The sequence below is a fragment of the Callionymus lyra genome, chromosome 1, assembly GCF_982586985.1.
Source record: "Callionymus lyra chromosome 1, fCalLyr1.hap1.1, whole genome shotgun sequence".
NCBI classification, from domain to species: Eukaryota; Metazoa; Chordata; class Actinopteri; order Syngnathiformes; family Callionymidae; genus Callionymus; species Callionymus lyra.
In genome coordinates, this window is record NC_141818.1 from 383,850 (window position 1) to 406,305 (window position 22,456).

Genomic DNA, 22,456 nt, shown 5'->3' on the forward strand with positions numbered 1-22,456 from the left:
TGCTAAAGTGACGTCACGTGTGACCTTCACTGGGATGACCTTTGACCCCGGGCAGCTCTTTAAAGGTTCGATCTCTAAAAGAAAACGTTTCAAGAAATGATTTTAGTGAAAACAGAAGTTTATTTAAAAGTCAAGATCATTTATTCAAAACATTATTTATTGTAAAACAAACAATACATTCATAGAGAAAAAGAATAAAAATATGAAAGTAAAAAACAGAATAATTGTCATGAAAGTCTCGTCAAAAGTGCAAAAAACACATGTTGTCAAATAAACCAAAGGATCAGGATCAACAGAGTGATGGACGTCAGGAGAATGATTGACAGGAGATACAGTTCTGAATCCCCCAGACCTCCAGGTCCTGGACCTTGAAGGTTCCTTTGCACAGAGGAACGTTCTTGAAGGTTCCACAGGTTTGACTGAAGCCTCGATCCAGACCTTCATGAAGAGCCAGAGCCACACCTTTGTCACCTCCTGGAGACACGAGTCACGAGTCATGAGTCATGAGTCATGAGTCACACCTTTGTCACCTCCTGGAGACACGAGTCACGAGTCATGAGTCATGAGTCACACCTTTGTCACCTCCTGGAGACACGAGTCACGAGTCATGAGTCATGAGTCATGAGTCACACCTTTGTCACCTCCTGGAGACACGAGTCATGAGTCATGAGTCATGAGTCACACCTTTGTCACCTCCTGGAGACACGAGTCACGAGTCATGAGTCATGAGTCACACCTTTGTCACCTCCTGGAGACACGAGTCATGAGTCATGAGTCATGAGTCACACCTTTGTCACCTCCTGGAGACACGAGTCACGAGTCATGAGTCACGAGTCACACCTTTGTCACCTCCTGGAGACACGAGTCACGAGTCATGAGTCATGAGTCACGAGTCACACCTTTGTCACCTCCTGGAGACACGAGTCACGAGTCATGAGTCATGAGTCATGAGTCATGAGTCATGAGTCACGAGTCATGAGTCACACCTTTGTCACCTCCTGGAGACACGAGTCACGAGTCATGAGTCATGAGTCACACCTTTGTCACCTCCTGGAGACACGAGTCACGAGTCATGAGTCATGAGTCATGAGCCACACCTTTGTCACCTCCTGGAGACACGAGTCATGAGTCATGAGTCACGAGTCACACCTTTGTCACCTCCTGGAGACACGAGTCACGAGTCATGAGTCATGAGTCATGAGTCATGAGTCATGAGTCACGAGTCATGAGTCACACCTTTGTCACCTCCTGGAGACACGAGTCACGAGTCATGAGTCATGAGTCATGAGTCATGAGTCATGAGTCACGAGTCATGAGTCACACCTTTGTCACCTCCTGGAGACACGAGTCATGAGTCATGAGTCATGAGTCATGAGTCATGAGTCACGAGTCATGAGTCACACCTTTGTCACCTCCTGGAGACACGAGTCATGAGTCACGAGTCATGAGTCATGAGTCATGAGTCACACCTTTGTCACCTCCTGGAGACACGAGTCACGAGTCATGAGTCATGAGTCACACCTTTGTCACCTCCTGGAGACACGAGTCACGAGTCATGAGTCACGAGTCACACCTTTGTCACCTCCTGGAGACACGAGTCACAAGTCATGAGTCATGAGTCACACCTTTGTCACCTCCTGGAGACACGAGTCACGAGTCATGAGTCATGAGTCATGAGTCACACCTTTGTCACCTCCTGGAGACACGAGTCACGAGTCATGAGTCACGAGTCATGAGTCACGAGTCATGAGTCATGAGTCACGAGTCACGAGTCATGAGTCACACCTTTGTCACCTCCTGGAGACACGAGTCATGAGTCATGAGTCATGAGTCACACCTTTGTCACCTCCTGGAGACACGAGTCACGAGTCATGAGTCATGAGTCACACCTTTGTCACCTCCTGGAGACACGAGTCATGAGTCATGAGTCATGAGTCACACCTTTGTCACCTCCTGGAGACACGAGTCACGAGTCATGAGTCATGAGCCACACCTTTGTCACCTCCTGGAGACACGAGTCATGAGTCATGAGTCATGAGTCACACCTTTGTCACCTCCTGGAGACACGAGTCACGAGTCATGAGTCATGAGCCACACCTTTGTCACCTCCTGGAGACATGAGTCACGAGTCATGAGTCATGAGTCATGAGCCACACCTTTGTCACCTCCTGGAGACACGAGTCACGAGTCATGAGTCATGAGTCACACCTTTGTCACCTCCTGGAGACACGAGTCACGAGTCATGAGTCATGAGTCACACCTTTGTCACCTCCTGGAGACACGAGTCACGAGTCATGAGTCACGAGTCACACCTTTGTCACCTCCTGGAGACATGAGTCATGAGTCATGAGTCATGAGTCACACCTTTGTCACCTCCTGGAGACACGAGTCACGAGTCATGAGTCATGAGTCACACCTTTGTCACCTCCTGGAGACACGAGTCACGAGTCATGAGTCATGAGTCACACCTTTGTCACCTCCTGGAGACACGAGTCATGAGTCATGAGTCATGAGTCACACCTTTGTCACCTCCTGGAGACATGAGTCATGAGTCATGAGTCATGAGTCACACCTTTGTCACCTCCTGGAGACACGAGTCACGAGTCATGAGTCATGAGTCACGAGTCACACCTTTGTCACCTCCTGGAGACACGAGTCACGAGTCATGAGTCATGAGTCACACCTTTGTCACCTCCTGGAGACACGAGTCATGAGTCATGAGTCATGAGCCACACCTTTGTCACCTCCTGGAGACACGAGTCACGAGTCATGAGTCACGAGTCACGAGTCATGAGTCACACCTTTGTCACCTCCTGGAGACACGAGTCATGAGTCACGAGTCATGAGTCATGAGTCATGAGTCACACCTTTGTCACCTCCTGGAGACACGAGTCACGAGTCATGAGTCATGAGTCACACCTTTGTCACCTCCTGGAGACACGAGTCACGAGTCACGAGTCATGAGTCACACCTTTGTCACCTCCTGGAGACACGAGTCATGAGTCATGAGTCACGAGTCACGAGTCATGAGTCACACCTTTGTCACCTCCTGGAGACACGAGTCACGAGTCATGAGTCACGAGTCACACCTTTGTCACCTCCTGGAGACACGAGTCACGAGTCATGAGTCATGAGTCACACCTTTGTCACCTCCTGGAGACACGAGTCATGAGTCATGAGTCATGAGTCACACCTTTGTCACCTCCTGGAGACACGAGTCACGAGTCATGAGTCACGAGTCACGAGTCATGAGTCATGAGCCACACCTTTGTCACCTCCTGGAGACACGAGTCACGAGTCATGAGTCATGAGTCACGAGTCACACCTTTGTCACCTCCTGGAGACACGAGTCACGAGTCATGAGTCATGAGTCACGAGTCACACCTTTGTCACCTCCTGGAGACACGAGTCACGAGTCATGAGTCATGAGTCACACCTTTGTCACCTCCTGGAGACACGAGTCACGAGTCATGAGTCATGAGTCATGAGTCACACCTTTGTCACCTCCTGGAGACACGAGTCACGAGTCATGAGTCATGAGTCATGAGTCACACCTTTGTCACCTCCTGGAGACACGAGTCATGAGTCATGAGTCATGAGTCATGAGTCACACCTTTGTCACCTCCTGGAGACACGAGTCACGAGTCATGAGTCATGAGTCACGAGTCACACCTTTGTCACCTCCTGGAGACACGAGTCACGAGTCATGAGTCACGAGTCATGAGTCACACCTTTGTCACCTCCTGGAGACACGAGTCACGAGTCATGAGTCATGAGTCACACCTTTGTCACCTCCTGGAGACACGAGTCACGAGTCACGAGTCATGAGTCATGAGTCATGAGTCACACCTTTGTCACCTCCTGGAGACACGAGTCACGAGTCATGAGTCATGAGTCACACCTTTGTCACCTCCTGGAGACACGAGTCACGAGTCATGAGTCATGAGTCATGAGTCACACCTTTGTCACCTCCTGGAGACACGAGTCATGAGTCATGAGTCATGAGTCACACCTTTGTCACCTCCTGGAGACACGAGTCACGAGTCATGAGTCATGAGTCACGAGTCACACCTTTGTCACCTCCTGGAGACACGAGTCACGAGTCATGAGTCACGAGTCATGAGTCACACCTTTGTCACCTCCTGGAGACACGAGTCACGAGTCATGAGTCATGAGTCACACCTTTGTCACCTCCTGGAGACACGAGTCACGAGTCACGAGTCACGAGTCATGAGTCATGAGTCATGAGTCACACCTTTGTCACCTCCTGGAGACACGAGTCACGAGTCATGAGTCATGAGTCACACCTTTGTCACCTCCTGGAGACACGAGTCATGAGTCATGAGTCACGAGTCACGAGTCATGAGTCACACCTTTGTCACCTCCTGGAGACACGAGTCATGAGTCATGAGTCATGAGTCACACCTTTGTCACCTCCTGGAGACACGAGTCACGAGTCATGAGTCATGAGTCACGAGTCACACCTTTGTCACCTCCTGGAGACACGAGTCACGAGTCATGAGTCATGAGTCACACCTTTGTCACCTCCTGGAGACACGAGTCACGAGTCATGAGTCATGAGTCATGAGTCACACCTTTGTCACCTCCTGGAGACACGAGTCACGAGTCATGAGTCATGAGTCATGAGTCACACCTTTGTCACCTCCTGGAGACACGAGTCATGAGTCATGAGTCATGAGTCATGAGTCACACCTTTGTCACCTCCTGGAGACACGAGTCACGAGTCATGAGTCATGAGTCACGAGTCACACCTTTGTCACCTCCTGGAGACACGAGTCACGAGTCATGAGTCACGAGTCATGAGTCACACCTTTGTCACCTCCTGGAGACACGAGTCACGAGTCATGAGTCATGAGTCACACCTTTGTCACCTCCTGGAGACACGAGTCACGAGTCATGAGTCACGAGTCATGAGTCACACCTTTGTCACCTCCTGGAGACACGAGTCACGAGTCATGAGTCATGAGTCACACCTTTGTCACCTCCTGGAGTCACGAGTCACGAGTCATGAGTCACGAGTCATGAGTCACACCTTTGTCACCTCCTGGAGACACGAGTCATGAGTCATGAGTCATGAGTCACACCTTTGTCACCTCCTGGAGACACGAGTCATGAGTCATGAGTCATGAGTCATGAGTCACACCTTTGTCACCTCCTGGAGACACGAGTCATGAGTCATGAGTCATGAGTCACACCTTTGTCACCTCCTGGAGACACGAGTCATGAGTCATGAGTCATGAGTCATGAGTCACACCTTTGTCACCTCCTGGAGACACGAGTCACGAGTCATGAGTCATGAGTCACACCTTTGTCACCTCCTGGAGACACGAGTCATGAGTCATGAGTCACACCTTTGTCACCTCCTGGAGACACGAGTCATGAGTCATGAGTCATGAGTCATGAGTCACACCTTTGTCACCTCCTGGAGACACGAGTCACGAGTCATGAGTCACGAGTCATGAGTCATGAGTCACACCTTTGTCACCTCCTGGAGACACGAGTCATGAGTCATGAGTCATGAGTCACACCTTTGTCACCTCCTGGAGACACGAGTCACGAGTCATGAGTCATGAGTCACACCTTTGTCACCTCCTGGAGACACGAGTCACGAGTCACGAGTCATGAGTCATGAGTCATGAGTCACACCTTTGTCACCTCCTGGAGACACGAGTCACGAGTCATGAGTCATGAGTCACACCTTTGTCACCTCCTGGAGACACGAGTCATGAGTCATGAGTCATGAGTCACACCTTTGTCACCTCCTGGAGACACGAGTCACGAGTCATGAGTCATGAGTCACACCTTTGTCACCTCCTGGAGACACGAGTCATGAGTCATGAGTCATGAGTCACACCTTTGTCACCTCCTGGAGACACGAGTCACGAGTCACGAGTCATGAGTCACGAGTCACACCTTTGTCACCTCCTGGAGACACGAGTCACGAGTCATGAGTCATGAGTCACACCTTTGTCACCTCCTGGAGACATGAGTCATGAGTCATGAGTCACGAGTCACACCTTTGTCACCTCCTGGAGACATGAGTCATGAGTCATGAGTCACGAGTCACACCTTTGTCACCTCCTGGAGACACGAGTCTTGAGTCATGAGTCATGAGTCACACCTTTGTCACCTCCTGGAGACACGAGTCACGAGTCATGAGTCATGAGTCACACCTTTGTCACCTCCTGGAGACACGAGTCATGAGTCATGAGTCATGAGTCACACCTTTGTCACCTCCTGGAGACACGAGTCATGAGTCATGAGTCATGAGTCACACCTTTGTCACCTCCTGGAGACACGAGTCACGAGTCATGAGTCACGAGTCATGAGTCATGAGTCACACCTTTGTCACCTACTGGAGACACGAGTCATGAGTCATGAGTCATGAGTCACACCTTTGTCACCTCCTGGAGACATGAGTCATGAGTCATGAGTCACGAGTCACACCTTTGTCACCTCCTGGAGACATGAGTCATGAGTCATGAGTCACGAGTCACACCTTTGTCACCTCCTGGAGACACGAGTCTTGAGTCATGAGTCATGAGTCACACCTTTGTCACCTCCTGGAGACACGAGTCACGAGTCATGAGTCATGAGTCACACCTTTGTCACCTCCTGGAGACACGAGTCACGAGTCATGAGTCATGAGTCACACCTTTGTCACCTCCTGGAGACACGAGTCACGAGTCATGAGTCACGAGTCATGAGTCATGAGTCACACCTTTGTCACCTCCTGGAGACACGAGTCATGAGTCATGAGTCATGAGTCACACCTTTGTCACCTCCTGGAGACACGAGTCACGAGACACGAGTCACGAGTCATGAGTCATGAGTCATGAGTCACACCTTTGTCACCTCCTGGAGACACGAGTCACGAGTCACGAGTCATGAGTCACGAGTCACACCTTTGTCACCTCCTGGAGACACGAGTCACGAGTCATGAGTCACGAGTCACGAGTCACGAGTCATGAGTCACGAGTCACACCTTTGTCACCTCCTGGAGACACGAGTCACGAGTCATGAGTCACACCTTTGTCACCTCCTGGAGACACGAGTCACGAGTCATGAGTCATGAGTCACACCTTTGTCACCTCCTGGAGACACGAGTCACGAGTCATGAGTCACGAGTCATGAGTCATGAGTCATGAGTCACACCTTTGTCACCTCCTGGAGACACGAGTCACGAGTCACGAGTCACGAGTCATGAGTCATGAGTCATGAGTCACACCTTTGTCACCTCCTGGAGACACGAGTCATGAGTCACGAGTCATGAGTCACACCTTTGTCACCTCCTGGAGACACGAGTCATGAGTCACGAGTCATGAGTCATGAGTCACACCTTTGTCACCTCCTGGAGACACGAGTCATGAGTCATGAGTCATGAGTCACACCTTTGTCACCTCCTGGAGACACGAGTCACGAGTCATGAGTCATGAGTCATGAGTCACACCTTTGTCACCTCCTGGAGACACGAGTCATGAGTCACGAGTCATGAGTCACACCTTTGTCACCTCCTGGAGACACGAGTCATGAGTCACGAGTCATGAGTCATGAGTCACACCTTTGTCACCTCCTGGAGACACGAGTCATGAGTCATGAGTCATGAGTCACACCTTTGTCACCTCCTGGAGACACGAGTCACGAGTCACGAGTCACGAGTCATGAGTCACACCTTTGTCACCTCCTGGAGACACGAGTCACGAGTCACGAGTCACGAGTCATGAGTCATGAGTCATGAGTCATGAGTCACACCTTTGTCACCTCCTGGAGACACGAGTCACGAGTCACGAGTCATGAGTCATGAGTCATGAGTCATGAGTCATGAGTCACACCTTTGTCACCTCCTGGAGACACGAGTCACGAGTCATGAGTCACACCTTTGTCACCTCCTGGAGTCACGAGTCATGAGTCATGAGTCACACCTTTGTCACCTCCTGGAGACACGAGTCACGAGTCACGAGTCACGAGTCATGAGTCATGAGTCATGAGTCATGAGTCACACCTTTGTCACCTCCTGGAGACACGAGTCACGAGTCATGAGTCATGAGTCACACCTTTGTCACCTCCTGGAGACACGAGTCATGAGTCATGAGTCATGAGTCATGAGTCATGAGTCATGAGCCACACCTTTGTCACCTCCTGGAGACACGAGTCACGAGTCATGAGTCACGAGTCATGAGTCATGAGTCATGAGTCACGAGTCACGAGTCATGAGTCATGAGTCACACCTTTGTCACCTCCTGGAGACACGAGTCACGAGTCATGAGTCATGAGTCACGAGTCACGAGTCATGAGTCATGAGTCACACCTTTGTCACCTCCTGGAGACACGAGTCATGAGTCACGAGTCATGAGTCATGAGTCATGAGTCACACCTTTGTCACCTCCTGGAGACACGAGTCACGAGTCATGAGTCATGAGTCATGAGTCACACCTTTGTCACCTCCTGGAGACACGAGTCACGAGTCACGAGTCATGAGTCATGAGTCATGAGTCACACCTTTGTCACCTCCTGGAGACACGAGTCACGAGTCATGAGTCATGAGTCATGAGTCACACCTTTGTCACCTCCTGGAGACACGAGTCACGAGTCACGAGTCACGAGTCACGAGTCATGAGTCACACCTTTGTCACCTCCTGGAGACACGAGTCACGAGTCACGAGTCACGAGTCACGAGTCATGAGTCATGAGTCACACCTTTGTCACCTCCTGGAGACACGAGTCACGAGTCACGAGTCACGAGTCACGAGTCACGAGACACGAGTCACGAGTCATGAGTCATGAGTCACACCTTTGTCACCTCCTGGAGACACGAGTCACGAGTCACGAGTCACGAGTCACGAGTCACGAGTCACGAGTCATGAGTCATGAGTCATGAGTCACGAGTCACACCTTTGTCACCTCCTGGAGACACGAGTCACGAGTCACGAGTCATGAGTCATGAGTCACGAGTCACACCTTTGTCACCTCCTGGAGACACGAGTCACGAGTCACGAGTCACGAGTCACGAGTCACGAGTCACGAGTCACGAGTCATGAGTCATGAGTCACGAGTCACGAGTCACACCTTTGTCACCTCCTGGAGACACGAGTCATGAGTCATGAGTCATGAGTCACACCTTTGTCACCTCCTGGAGACACGAGTCATGAGTCATGAGTCATGAGTCACACCTTTGTCACCTCCTGGAGACACGAGTCATGAGTCATGAGTCATGAGTCACACCTTTGTCACCTCCTGGAGACACGAGTCACGAGTCACGAGTCACGAGTCATGAGTCATGAGTCATGAGTCACACCTTTGTCACCTCCTGGAGACACGAGTCATGAGTCATGAGTCATGAGTCACACCTTTGTCACCTCCTGGAGACACGAGTCACGAGTCACGAGTCATGAGTCATGAGTCATGAGTCACACCTTTGTCACCTCCTGGAGACACGAGTCACGAGTAATGAGTCATGAGTCACACCTTTGTCACCTCCTGGAGACACGAGTCACGAGTCATGAGTCATGAGTCATGAGTCACACCTTTGTCACCTCCTGGAGACACGAGTCACGAGTCATGAGTCATGAGTCATGAGTCACACCTTTGTCACCTCCTGGAGACACGAGTCACGAGTCATGAGTCATGAGTCATGAGTCACGAGTCATGAGTCACGAGTCACTGAGTCACGAGTCACTGAGTCATGAGTCACTGAGCCACGAGTCACGAGTCACGAGTCACGAGTCACTGAGTCACGAGTCACTGAGTCACGAGTCACGAGTCACTGAGCCACGAGTCACGAGTCACGAGTCACGAGTCCTTGAGTCACTGAGTCACTGAGTCACGAGTCACTGAGTCACTGAGTCACTGAGTCACGAGTCACTGAGTCATGAGTCACTGAGTCACACCATTGTCACCTCCTGGAGACACGAGTCATGAGTCATGAGTCATGAGTCATGAGTCATGAGTCACACCATTGTCACCACTTGGAGTCACGAGTCACGAGTCACGAGTCACGAGTCACGAGTCATGAGTCATGACTCATGAGTCATGAGTCACACCTTTGTCACCTCCTGGAGACACGAGTCACGAGTCACAATCACGAGTCACTGAGTCACGAGTCACGAGTCACGAGTCACGAGTCACGAGTCACTGAGTCACTGAGTCACGAGTCAGGAGTCATGAGTCATGAGTCACTGAGTCACGAGTCACGAGTCACGAGTCACTGAGTCACTGAGTCACGAGTCACGAGTCACGAGTCACGAGTCACTGAGTCACTGAGTCACGAGTCACGAGTCACGAGTCACGAGTCACGAGTCACTGAGTCACTGAGTCACGAGTCACGAGTCACGAGTCACGAGTCACTGAGTCACTGAGTCACGAGTCACGAGTCACGAGTCACTGAGTCACGAGTCACGAGTCACGAGTCACGAGTCACGAGTCACTGAGTCACTGAGTCACGAGTCACGAGTCACGAGTCACGAGTCACGAGTCATGAGTCACTGAGTCACTGAGTCACGAGTCACGAGTCACTGAGTCACTGAGTCACGAGTCACGAGTCACTGAGTCACTGAGTCACGAGTCACGAGTCACGAGTCACGAGTCACTGAGTCACTGAGTCACGAGTCACGAGTCACGAGTCACGAGTCACAATCACTGAGTCACGAGTCACGAGTCACGAGTCACGAGTCACTGAGTCACTGAGTCACGAGTCACGAGTCACGAGTCACGAGTCACGAGTCACTGAGTCACTGAGTCACGAGTCACGAGTCATGAGTCACTGAGTCACTGAGTCACGAGTCACGAGTCACGAGTCACGAGTCACGAGTCACTGAGTCACTGAGTCACGAGTCACGAGTCACGAGTCACTGAGTCACTGAGTCATGAGTCACTGAGTCACTGAGTCACGAGTCACGAGTCATGAGTCACTGAGTCACTGAGTCACGAGTCACGAGTCACGAGTCACGAGTCACAATCACTGAGTCACGAGTCACGAGTCACGAGTCACGAGTCACTGAGTCACTGAGTCACGAGTCACGAGTCACTGAGTCACTGAGTCACTGAGTCACGAGTCACGAGTCACGAGTCACGAGTCACGAGTCACTGAGTCACGAGTCACGAGTCACGAGTCACTGAGTCACTGAGTCACGAGTCACGAGTCACGAGTCACGAGTCACGAGTCACTGAGTCACTGAGTCACGAGTCACGAGTCACGAGTCACGAGTCACGAGTCACGAGTCACGAGTCTCACCGATCAGCAGTCGATCTTCTGCGCCGCAGATGAACTTTGACCTTCGCTGCTCCTTCGCCCTCTTGGTTTCCTTCGCTGAGGTCACTTCCTGTGCGGCGCTGAAGGGCACGGTGAGGTACGAGGGGTCCTGAGATGTTCCTGCCGTCAGAGTGTTGGCGTCCGGAGCGACGCAGCCGCGCGTCATGATGTTCACCATGTTCTGCTGGTAATGTTCCATGCTGGGCCGCAGCTGCAACACAGTCTTTAGAAGGTCTTCCTGCTTTTATCTCAACCTTTTTGTGCTGAAAGAATCTACTGAGAATAAAATGATTCAATTGATAAAGAGATTTGAAACAAAATAAATGACTTTGATGAAATAATATCATGGTTTGTGTAGAAACTGAAATATTTCTGCTCCAGAGTTGGATCTTCATGATCTGAGGACGTCATGTCCGTTTAACCTTTTTATCACAAAAATGTTCTTTCAGTTATGTCACAAAAATGTTCTTTCATTTATGTCACAAAAATGTTCTTTCAGTTATGTCACAAAAATGTTCTTTCATTTATGTCACAAAATGTTCTTTCATTTATGTCACAAAAATGTTCTTTCAGTTATGTCACAAAAATGTTCTTTCAGTTATGTCACAAAATGTTCTTTCAGTTATGTCACAAAATGTTCTTTCATTTATGTCACAAAAATGTTCTTTCAGTTATGTCACAAAAATGTTCTTTCATTTATGTCACAAAAATGTTCTTTCATTTATGTCACAAAAATGTTCTTTCAGTTATGTCACAAAAATGTTCTTTCATTTATGTCACAAAAATGTTCTTTCATTTATGTCACAAAAATGTTCTTTCAGTTATGTCACAAAAATGTTCTTTCATTTATGTCACAAAAATGTTCTTTCAGTTATGTCACAAAAATGTTCTTTCATTTATGTCACAAAAATGTTCTTTCAGTTATGTCACAAAAATGTTCTTTCATTTATGTCACAAAAATGTTCTTCAATTAAATTATATCATTTTAACAACGTTTGTATGAAGTGCTTTAATGTCGTTCTGTATGTGTTTGAAAAAATGCTCAAAAGATTATCATCTGAATGAACATACGTTTGTAATTGTTTAAAAACAAACTCACTGTAAACACAAAACACTCTCCGGTCCCGAAGTACGTGTTCTGGTCCGAGCCGAGCTGCAGTCTCTGGCTCAGGTCGCTGGACAAGAAGGCCCCGAACACCTGGACCGAGAACAAGGATGAAGGTTCTGCAAGAAGATGATGGAAGAAGGTTCTGGAAGAAGATGATGGAAGAAGATGCTGGAAGAAGATGATGGAAGAATATGATGGAAGAAGATGCTGGTAGAAGATGATGGAAGAAGATGATGGAAGAAGGTTCTGGAAGAAGATGATGGAAGAAGGTTCTGGAAGAAGATGATGGAAGAAGATGATGGTAGAAGATGCTGGTAGAAGATGATGGAAGAAGATGATGGAAGAAGATGATGGATGAAGATGATGAAAGAAGATGATGGAAGAAGATGCTGGTAGAAGATGATGGAAGAAGATGATGGAAGAAGATGATGGATGAAGATGATGAAAGAAGATGCTGGAAGAAGATGATGGAAGAAGATGCTGGAAGAAGATGATGGAAGAAGATGATGGACGTATGTTCACCTCCTCGTCCGTCGTCTTGACGACCAGCACCGTGGGTTCGTGACCCTCCACGTGCGAATAAAAGCTACACAAAGAAAAGGTATTTTCGTCAAAACAACGATCAACGACACAAACATGTTGACACTTGAAGCACGCGTGTGTTACGACGCTGTAGTTACAACGCTGTAGTTACAACGCTGTAGTTACGACGCTGTAGTTACGACGCTGTAGTTACGACGCTGTAGTTACGACGCTGTAGTTACGATGCTGTAGTTACGACGCTGTAGTTACGACGCTGTAGTGACGACGCTGTAGTTACGACGCTGTAGTTACGACGCTGTAGTTACGACGCTGTAGTTACGACGCTGTAGTTACAACGCTGTAGTTACGACGCTGTAGTTACGACGCTGTAGTTACGACGCTGTAGTTACGACGCTGTAGTTACGACGCTGTAGTTACGACGCTGTAGTGACGACGCTGTAGTTACGACGCTGTAGTTACGACGCTGTAGTTACGACGCTGTAGTTACGACGCTGTAGTTACGACGCTGTAGTGACGACGCTGTAGTGACGACGCTGTAGTGACGACGCTGTAGTGACGACGCTGTAGTTACGACGCTGTAGTTACGACGCTGTAGTTACGACGCTGTAGTTACGACGCTGTAGTTACGACGCTGTAGTTACGACGCTGTAGTTACGACGCTGTAGTTACGACGCTGTAGTGACGACGCTGTAGTTACGACGCTGTAGTTACGACGCTGTAGTTACGACGCTGTAGTTACGATGCTGTAGTTACGACGCTGTAGTTACGACGCTGTAGTGACGACGCTGTAGTTACGACGCTGTAGTTACGACGCTGTAGTTACGACGCTGTAGTTACGACGCTGTAGTTACAACGCTGTAGTTACGACGCTGTAGTTACGACGCTGTAGTTACGACGCTGTAGTTACGACGCTGTAGTTACGACGCTGTAGTTACGACGCTGTAGTGACGACGCTGTAGTTACGACGCTGTAGTTACGACGCTGTAGTTACGACGCTGTAGTTACGACGCTGTAGTTACGACGCTGTAGTGACGACGCTGTAGTGACGACGCTGTAGTGACGACGCTGTAGTGACGACGCTGTAGTTACGACGCTGTAGTTACGACGCTGTAGTTACGACGCTGTAGTTACGACGCTGTAGTTACGACGCTGTAGTTACGACGCTGTAGTTACGACGCTGTAGTTACGACGCTGTAGTGACGACGCTGTAGTGACGACGCTGTAGTTACGACGCTGTAGTTACGACGCTGTAGTTACGACGCTGTAGTTACGACGCTGTAGTTACGACGCTGTAGTTACGACGCTGTAGTTACGACGCTGTAGTTACGACGCTGTAGTTACGACGCTGTAGTTACGACGCTGTAGTTACGACGCTGTAGTTACGACGCTGTAGTTACGACGCTGTAGTTACGACGCTGTAGTTAAGACGCTGTAGTTACGACGCTGTAGTTACGACGCTGTAGTTACGACGCTGTAGTTACGACGCTGTAGTTACGACGCTGTAGTGACGACGCTGTAGTTACGACGCTGTAGTTACGACGCTGTAGTTACGACGCTGTAGTTACGACGCTGTAGTGACGACGCTGTAGTTACGACGCTGTAGTTACGACGCTGTAGTTACGACGCTGTAGTTACAACGCTGTAGTTACGACGCTGTAGTTACCGTGGTAACAGCGCCACCTACTGGTAAAATAATCTGTGAGAAAATATTATTGATTATTATTTTTGTCAATATTGTCTTTTTTATGGTTTATATTAAAATAAAGTGTATAAAATAAAATAGTTTGATTTTGATTCACAATTAAAGTGAAAATATTCACAGTGTTTGTTCATGTTTGTGTTACAATTAAACCTCCGGCCTCTAGATGGCAGCAGTCGTTACTTCCTCCACAGCTAGAGTGATGACTGAGGACGAGAGGATACAGTGAGTCCAGCAGCTTTTAAAGCTGATGTTTGGACATATTTTGGTTTGAAAACAAATGAAAGTAGTTAAGAGTCATGTGGTCTGAAAATACTACAACACCAGAGTCAAGTACTGGACAATACTACACATATATACTTGTTACTACACTATCACAACACCAGAGTCAAGTACTGGACAATACTACACATATATACTTGTTACTACACTATCACAACACCAGAGTCAAGTACTGGACAATACTACACATATATACTTGTTACTACACTATCTCAACACTAGAGTCAAGTACTGGACAATACTACACATATATACTTGTTACTACACTATCACAACACCAGAGTCAAGTACTGGACAATACTACACATATATACTTGTTACTACACTATCATAACACCAGAGTCAAGTACTGGACAATACTACACATATATACTTGTTACTACACTATCACAACACCAGAGTCAAGTACTGGACAGTACTACACATATATACTTGTTACTACACTATCACAACACCAGAGTCAAGTACTGGACAATACTACACATATATACTTGTTACTACACTATCACAACACCAGAGTCAAGTACTGGACAATACTACACATATATACTTGTTACTACACTATCTCAACACTAGAGTCAAGTACTGGACAATACTACACATATATACTTGTTACTACACTATCACAACACCAGAGTCAAGTACTGGACAATACTACACATATATACTTGTTACTACACTATCATAACACCAGAGTCAAGTACTGGACAATACTACACATATATACTTGTTACTACACTATCACAACACCAGAGTCAAGTACTGGACAATACTACACATATATACTTGTTACTACACTATCACAACACCAGAGTCAAGTACTGGACAATACTACACATATATACTTGTTACTACACTATCACAACACCAGAGTCAAGTACTGGACAATACTACACATATATACTTGTTACTACACTATCACAACACCAGAGTCAAGTACTGGACAATACTACACATATATACTTGTTACTACACTATCACAACACCAGAGTCAAGTTCTACACAATACTACACATATATACTTGTTACTACACTATTACAACACCAGAGTCAAGTACTGGACAATACTACACATATATACTTGTTACTACACTATCACAACACCAGAGTCAAGTACTGGACAATACTACACATATATACTTGTTACTACACTATCACAACACCAGAGTCAAGTTCTACACAATACTACACATATATACTTGTTACTACACTATTACAACACCAGAGTCAAGTACTGGACAATACTACACATATATACTTGTTACTACACTATCACAACACCAGAGTCAAGTACTGGACAATACTACACATATATACTTGTTACTACACTATCACAACACCAGAGTCAAGTACTGGACAATACTACACATATATACTTGTTACTACACTATCATAACACCAGAGTCAAGTACTGGACAATACTACACATATATACTTGTTACTACACTATCACAACACCAGAGTCAAGTACTGGACAATACTACACATATATATTTGTTACTACACTATCACAACACCAGAGTCAAGTACTGGACAATACTACACATATATACTTGTTACTACACTATCACAACACCAGAGTCAAGTACTGGACAATACTACACATATATACTTGTTACTACACTATCACAACACCAGAGTCAAGTACTGGACAATACTACACATATATACTTGTTACTACACTATCACAACACCAGAGTCAAGTACTGGACAATACTACACATATATACTTGTTACTACAGTATCAAAACACCAGAGTCAAGTACTGGACAATAGTACACATATATACTTGTTACTACACTATCACAACACCAGAGTCAAGTACTGGACAATACTACACATATATACTTGTTACTACACTATCACAACACCAGAGTCAAGTTCTACACAATACTACACATATATACTTGTTACTACACTATTACAACACCAGAGTCAAGTACTGGACAATACTACACATATATACTTGTTACTACACTATCACAACACCAGAGTCAAGTACTGGACAATACTACACATATATACTTGTTACTACACTATCACAACACCAGAGTCAAGTACTGGACAATACTACACATATATACTTGTTACTACACTATCACAACACCAGAGTCAAGTACTACACAATACTACACATCATTGTATGTTGATATATATCTACACACTCTTGACAACAAATAGCCATTAGTATCATGAACTAAGTGAAGTAACGAGTGTTGAACCGTGTACTCTCCTCTGTATACACAGTATAAATACTTGTACACATGAATACACGTACGAAGCCAGACTTCCTCCGATCTCGGCTCTGCTGAAGATCTTGATGGGACTGAAGAGAGCGAAGCGTTCGGGGATCCAGGCCCACAAGACCCTCATCTCCGTGGAGGAGACCACGCTGGACCTGAAGCTGCTGAAGTCCACGGAGTCCACGGACTGTCTGAGGACGAACGAGAAGGTCAGTCGTCACCCCTGACCTTTGACCTTTGACCCTCGCCTCTTCTGGTGGACGCTGACTCCCTTCTGCACGAGCGAGCAGGTGTTGGCGTTGAACAGGAGGTTGAGCTCCTGCCTGGTTGCCATGGCGATCCTGAAGGACGTCTCCAGGAGCTTCTCGACGCTGACGTGACGAGACACGTTCTGCACGAACCTGATCATGTCGGTCCTGAAGTCCTGCACGTCGGCCACTCGAGAAGAAACCGACACTTTGTAGAGACTCAGCAGAGCCAAGGCCACCCTTGACGGTTGGTGAATACCTCGTCAATACTTGGTCAATACTTCATCAATACTTTGTCCATTCTTTGTCAATACTTTGTCAATACTTAGTTAATACGTAGTTAATACTTCATCAATACTTGGTCAATACTTCATCAATACTTCATCAATACTTTGTCAATACTTTGTCAATACTTAGTTAATACGTAGTTAATACTTCATCAGCACTTCGTAAATACTTAGGCAATACTTTGTTAAAACTTCATCAACACTTCGTCAATACAACGTAAATACTTAGACAATACTTCGTAAATACTTAGAAAATACTTTGTTAAAACATTGCAGATACTTTGTCAATACTTCATCAATACTTTGTCAATACTTTGTCAATACTTTCTCAATCCCTTATCAATACTTCATCAATACTTGGTAAACACTTCATCAATACGTCGTAAATACTTCATCAATACTTTGTCAATACTTCATCAATACCTCATCAATACTTTGTCAATACTTTCTCAATACCTCATCAATACTTCATCAATACTTGGTAAACACTTCATCAATACTTCATCAATACTTTGTCAATACTTTCTCAATACCTCATCAATACTTCATCAATACTTGGTAAACACTTCATCAATACTTCATCAATACTTTGTCAATACTTTCTCAATACCTCATCAATACTTCATCAATACTTGGTAAACACTTCATCAATACTTCATCAATACGTCGTAAATACTTAGACAATACTTCGGTAAAACTTCATCAACACTTCGTTAATACCTCGTCAATAAAACGTAAATACTTAGTAAATACTTCGTAAATACTTAGAAAATACTTTGTTAAAACATTGCAGATACTTTGTCGATACTTCATCAATACTTCATCAATACTTCATCAATATTTCATCAATACTTCATCAATACTTTGTCAATACTTTCTTAATACCTCATCAATACTTCATCAATACTTGGTAAACACTTCATCAATACTTCATCAATACGTCGTAAATACTTCATCAATACTTCGTAAATACTTAGAAAATACTCCGTTAAAACTTTGCAGACACTTTGTCAATACTTCATCAATACTTCTTCAATACGTAGTTAATACGTAGTTAATACTTTGCCAGTACTTCTTTAAGTACCTCAACAGAGATGTCTCACCTGTACAGCACCTTGTATCCCTCCAGCAGGTACACGTCCAGCACACGGATGGCGTACATGAACGGCAGCTCGGCGAAGATCCACATGATCCAGTCGGAGTAGAAGTCGAAGAGGTTCTGGTGCGAGCTGGCGATGAGTTTCCTGATGCCGCGGCAGCACCTGTTGGCGAGGTCGCCGAAGGTCATGCAGGAGGCGCGGTAGGTGAGGAAGGTCTGGTCGATGTAGCGCTTGTTGGGGTCTTCGTAGCAGACCAGCCTGGAGACGCTGTGGAAACACTCGGCCTCGTCCTGACTGAAGTGCAGCAGCAGAGACACCAGCGCCGGCAGGATCGGGCAGAAGTTCATGTCCGGGAAGAAGCTCCCGAGACACAGGAGGATCTTCTTCACCGAGTTCAGGCCGGCCTTGTTCAGACAGTACCTGAGGAACCACGACCTTCAGCAGCAGGAGAAACCATGGTATCTTCACCTACCTTGGAATCTCTCCGGCCTCCATGTAGTCCGGCACCGGGTGAGAACTGAGCTTCTGTTCCCCGAAGAGACTCTTGGAGAGTTTGTGGTAAACGTTCCTTTCTGGAGTCACAGCCCTGAGGAGACACTTGGTCTTCAGACCCTAGTCTGGTTTAAACTATTGACACATAGAGTTTAGTTTCCATTGAACAATCATAGACATGAAGATGATGAAGATGAAGATGAAGATGAAGATGAAGATGATGATGATGATGATGATGATGATGATGATGATGAAGATGAAGATGAAGATGAAGATGAAGATGAAGATGATGATGATGATGATGATGATGATGATGATGATGAAGATGAAGATGAAGATGAAGATGAAGATGATGATGATGATGATGATGATGAAGATGAAGATGAAGATGAAGATGAAGATGAAGATGATGATGAAGATGAAGATGATGAAGATGAAGATGAAGATGAAGATGATGATGAAGATGAAGATGAAGATGATGATGAAGATGAAGATGATGAAGATGAAGATGATGATGAAGATAAAGATGAAGATGATGATGAAGATGAAGATGATGAAGATGAAGATGAAGATGATGATGAAGATGAAGATGATGAAGATGAAGATGATGATGATGATGAAGATGAAGATGAAGATGAAGATGAAGATGATGATGAAGATGAAGATGATGATGAAGATGAAGATGAAGATGATGATGATGATGAAGATGAAGATGATGATGAAGATGAAGATGAAGATGAAGATGATGAAGATGAAGATGATGATGATGATGATGATGAAGATGATGAAGATGATGATGATGATGATGAAGATGAAGATGAAGATGAAGATGATGAAGATGAAGATGAAGATGAAGATGAAGATGAAGATGAAGATGATGATGAAGATGAAGATGAAGATAAAGATGATGATGAAGATGAAGATGATGATGAAGGTCCTGACCTTGAATGGATGCCATGGATGATGTGATAATATGCTTTGGCTCTCAGAGTGTGAGGTGAAGACCAGAATCCTTCACGAGCCATAGCCTTGAGGCGCTGGTGTCCACTGAGAAGAAGCTCCTGATATCTTGCAGCAGCTTCAGGGTCGATCTTCTCCCAGTCCACAAACTGTCCGTACTTCATGCCTGAGCCGGAGCAGATCTCCCAGTTGTCGGACTCAGAGATGGTCATCATGGAGACGTTCTTCAAGCTGCCTCGACTGCCTGAGGAACACACACAGATGAACGTGTGACCTTCAGATCCTCACGTCCACGTCTACCGTCCAGGTCTCTGGAGAGAGAAGTCTTCTTCTGTCTGGACTTCTTCTTCGTCTGAGCCTTGGAGGTCACTTCCTGTCTGGAGGTCACTTCCTGTCTGGAGGTCACTTCCTGTCTGGAGGTCACTTCCTGTCTGGAGGTCACTTCCTGTCTGGAGCTCTGAAAGTGACTCGCGTCAAAGTCACAGTAATCTTCCGACGTTTCATAACTGTAGAAGGACCTGAGGAGACGCTCAGTTACTCACAGAAATACTTGCTCAATACTTTGTCAAAACTTTGTAAATACTTAGTTAATACGTAGTTAATACGTAGTTAATACTTCGTCAATACTTCATCAACACTTCGTATATACCTCATCAATACGTCGTAAATACTTGGACAATACTTCATTAAAACTTTGCAGATACTTTGTCAATACTTCATCAATACTTCGTCAAAACTTTGTAAATACTTAGTTAATACGTAGTTAATACTTCGTCAATACTTCATCAACACTTTGCATATACCTCATCAATACGTCGTAAATACTTAGACAATACTTCATTAAAACTTTGCAGATACTTTTTCAATACTTCATTAAAATTTGCAGATATTTTGTCAATACTTCATCAATACGTGGTCAATACTTAGTAAATACGTAGTTTATACTTTGTCAATACTTCATCAATACGTGGTCAATACTTAGTAAATACGTAGTTTATACTTTGTCAATACGTAGTCAATACGTAGTCAATACTTAGTTATTACGTAGTTAATACGTAGTCAATACTTAGTTATTACGTAGTCAATACTTCATCAATACGTAGTCAATACTTAGTTATTACGTAGTTAATACGTAGTCAATACTTAGTTATTACGTAGTTAATACGTAGTCAATACTTAGTTATTACGTAGTTAATACGTAGTCAATACTTAGTTATTACGTAGTCAATACGTAGTCAATACTTCATCAAAACTTTGTAAATACTTAGTTTATACATAATTAATACTTCATCAATACTTTGTCAATACTTCATCAATACTTTGTCAATACTGTTTTTCACAGTTGGTCACCAGAAAACGTAGTATTTATTCAAATTCAAATGTTCAGATGTTTGAATTTTTTATTGAAATGTTGTTTTCAAGAAAATAAATATTATTTTTGTTAATCATTTAATCGAAAAAAAATCCAATGTTTTCAAAATGAATAAATTCAAGAGTTAAATATTCAAAGTATTTCTAAATCCAGACCAAACCAACAGAGCTACTGATCAAACTTTCAGCCAATCACGCGACAAACATGTGATCATGTGACCGTTTGATACGTTGAATATAAAAATCTACAAATTAAAAAATATGTAAAAACATACAAAAATGTATTTTTGAACAATTGACTCAAAATCTCTCAAAAATCTATTTACAAATATTTGATGATTAAAATAAAGTGAATTAAAACACAAATTAAACTTCGAACATATAATAATTGAAATAATTGTAAATCTTCACCCGGAAGTGACGTGTGTTTCAGGCTCACCTGGATCGAGGTCGTTGGACGAGACTCTTCTTCACGTCTTCAGCGCAGGAGTGAGATCTTTGTCTCGTTCCTGCAGCAGAAGAACCGCTGAGGTCTGGACTCATGACTCGGATCATCTCAAGTTCTGCAGAAGTTCTGGAGTCCACACCTGAGCCTCGCGCCTTTATACCTGTGGCCAGCAGGGGGCGTGTCCGTCACACCTGTGGCCAGCAGGGGGCGTGTCTTCTCTGAAAGATTCTGATAAACCAAGAATCATCTGTTTGGTGACGTCATGGACTCGAGAGTTTCCAAGAAGCTGTGAAACTATGATTTTTACACAAACACACGTGTTTTCATCCAAACACGCCACTGTTTGTTGAGGAAACATCTCGCTCTTGTCATCAGGGCGTCACATGAAGACCAACAATTCATCTCG

General features: G+C 45.4%; 1 protein-coding gene across 3 annotated transcripts; it reads right to left on the reverse strand.

Annotated features, from left to right (window-relative positions):
* Positions 1 to 106: 106 nt before the first annotated feature.
* Positions 107 to 22,163, reverse strand: LOC148087307 (TBC1 domain family member 24-like). 3 transcript variants are annotated; one of them, XM_087786786.1, is made up of 11 exons: positions 22,042 to 22,163; positions 20,532 to 20,749; positions 20,214 to 20,475; positions 19,252 to 19,365; positions 18,783 to 19,199; positions 17,393 to 17,632; positions 17,180 to 17,335; positions 12,900 to 12,963; positions 12,369 to 12,467; positions 11,252 to 11,480; positions 107 to 474 (listed from the first exon to the last, which is right to left on the reverse strand). In XM_087786786.1, exons 1-11 carry the CDS (start codon positions 22,155 to 22,157, stop codon positions 308 to 310), a joined length of 2,082 nt encoding a protein of 693 aa, XP_087642912.1. In that variant the 5' UTR covers positions 22,158 to 22,163; the 3' UTR covers positions 107 to 307. The 3 variants fall into 3 exon arrangements, with proteins under 3 accessions (XP_087642912.1, XP_087642897.1, XP_087642904.1); XM_087786771.1 differs by having other exon boundaries at positions 12,369 to 12,963; XM_087786778.1 differs by lacking the exon at positions 20,532 to 20,749 and having other exon boundaries at positions 12,369 to 12,963.
* Between the last annotated feature and the right edge of the window lie 293 nt (positions 22,164 to 22,456).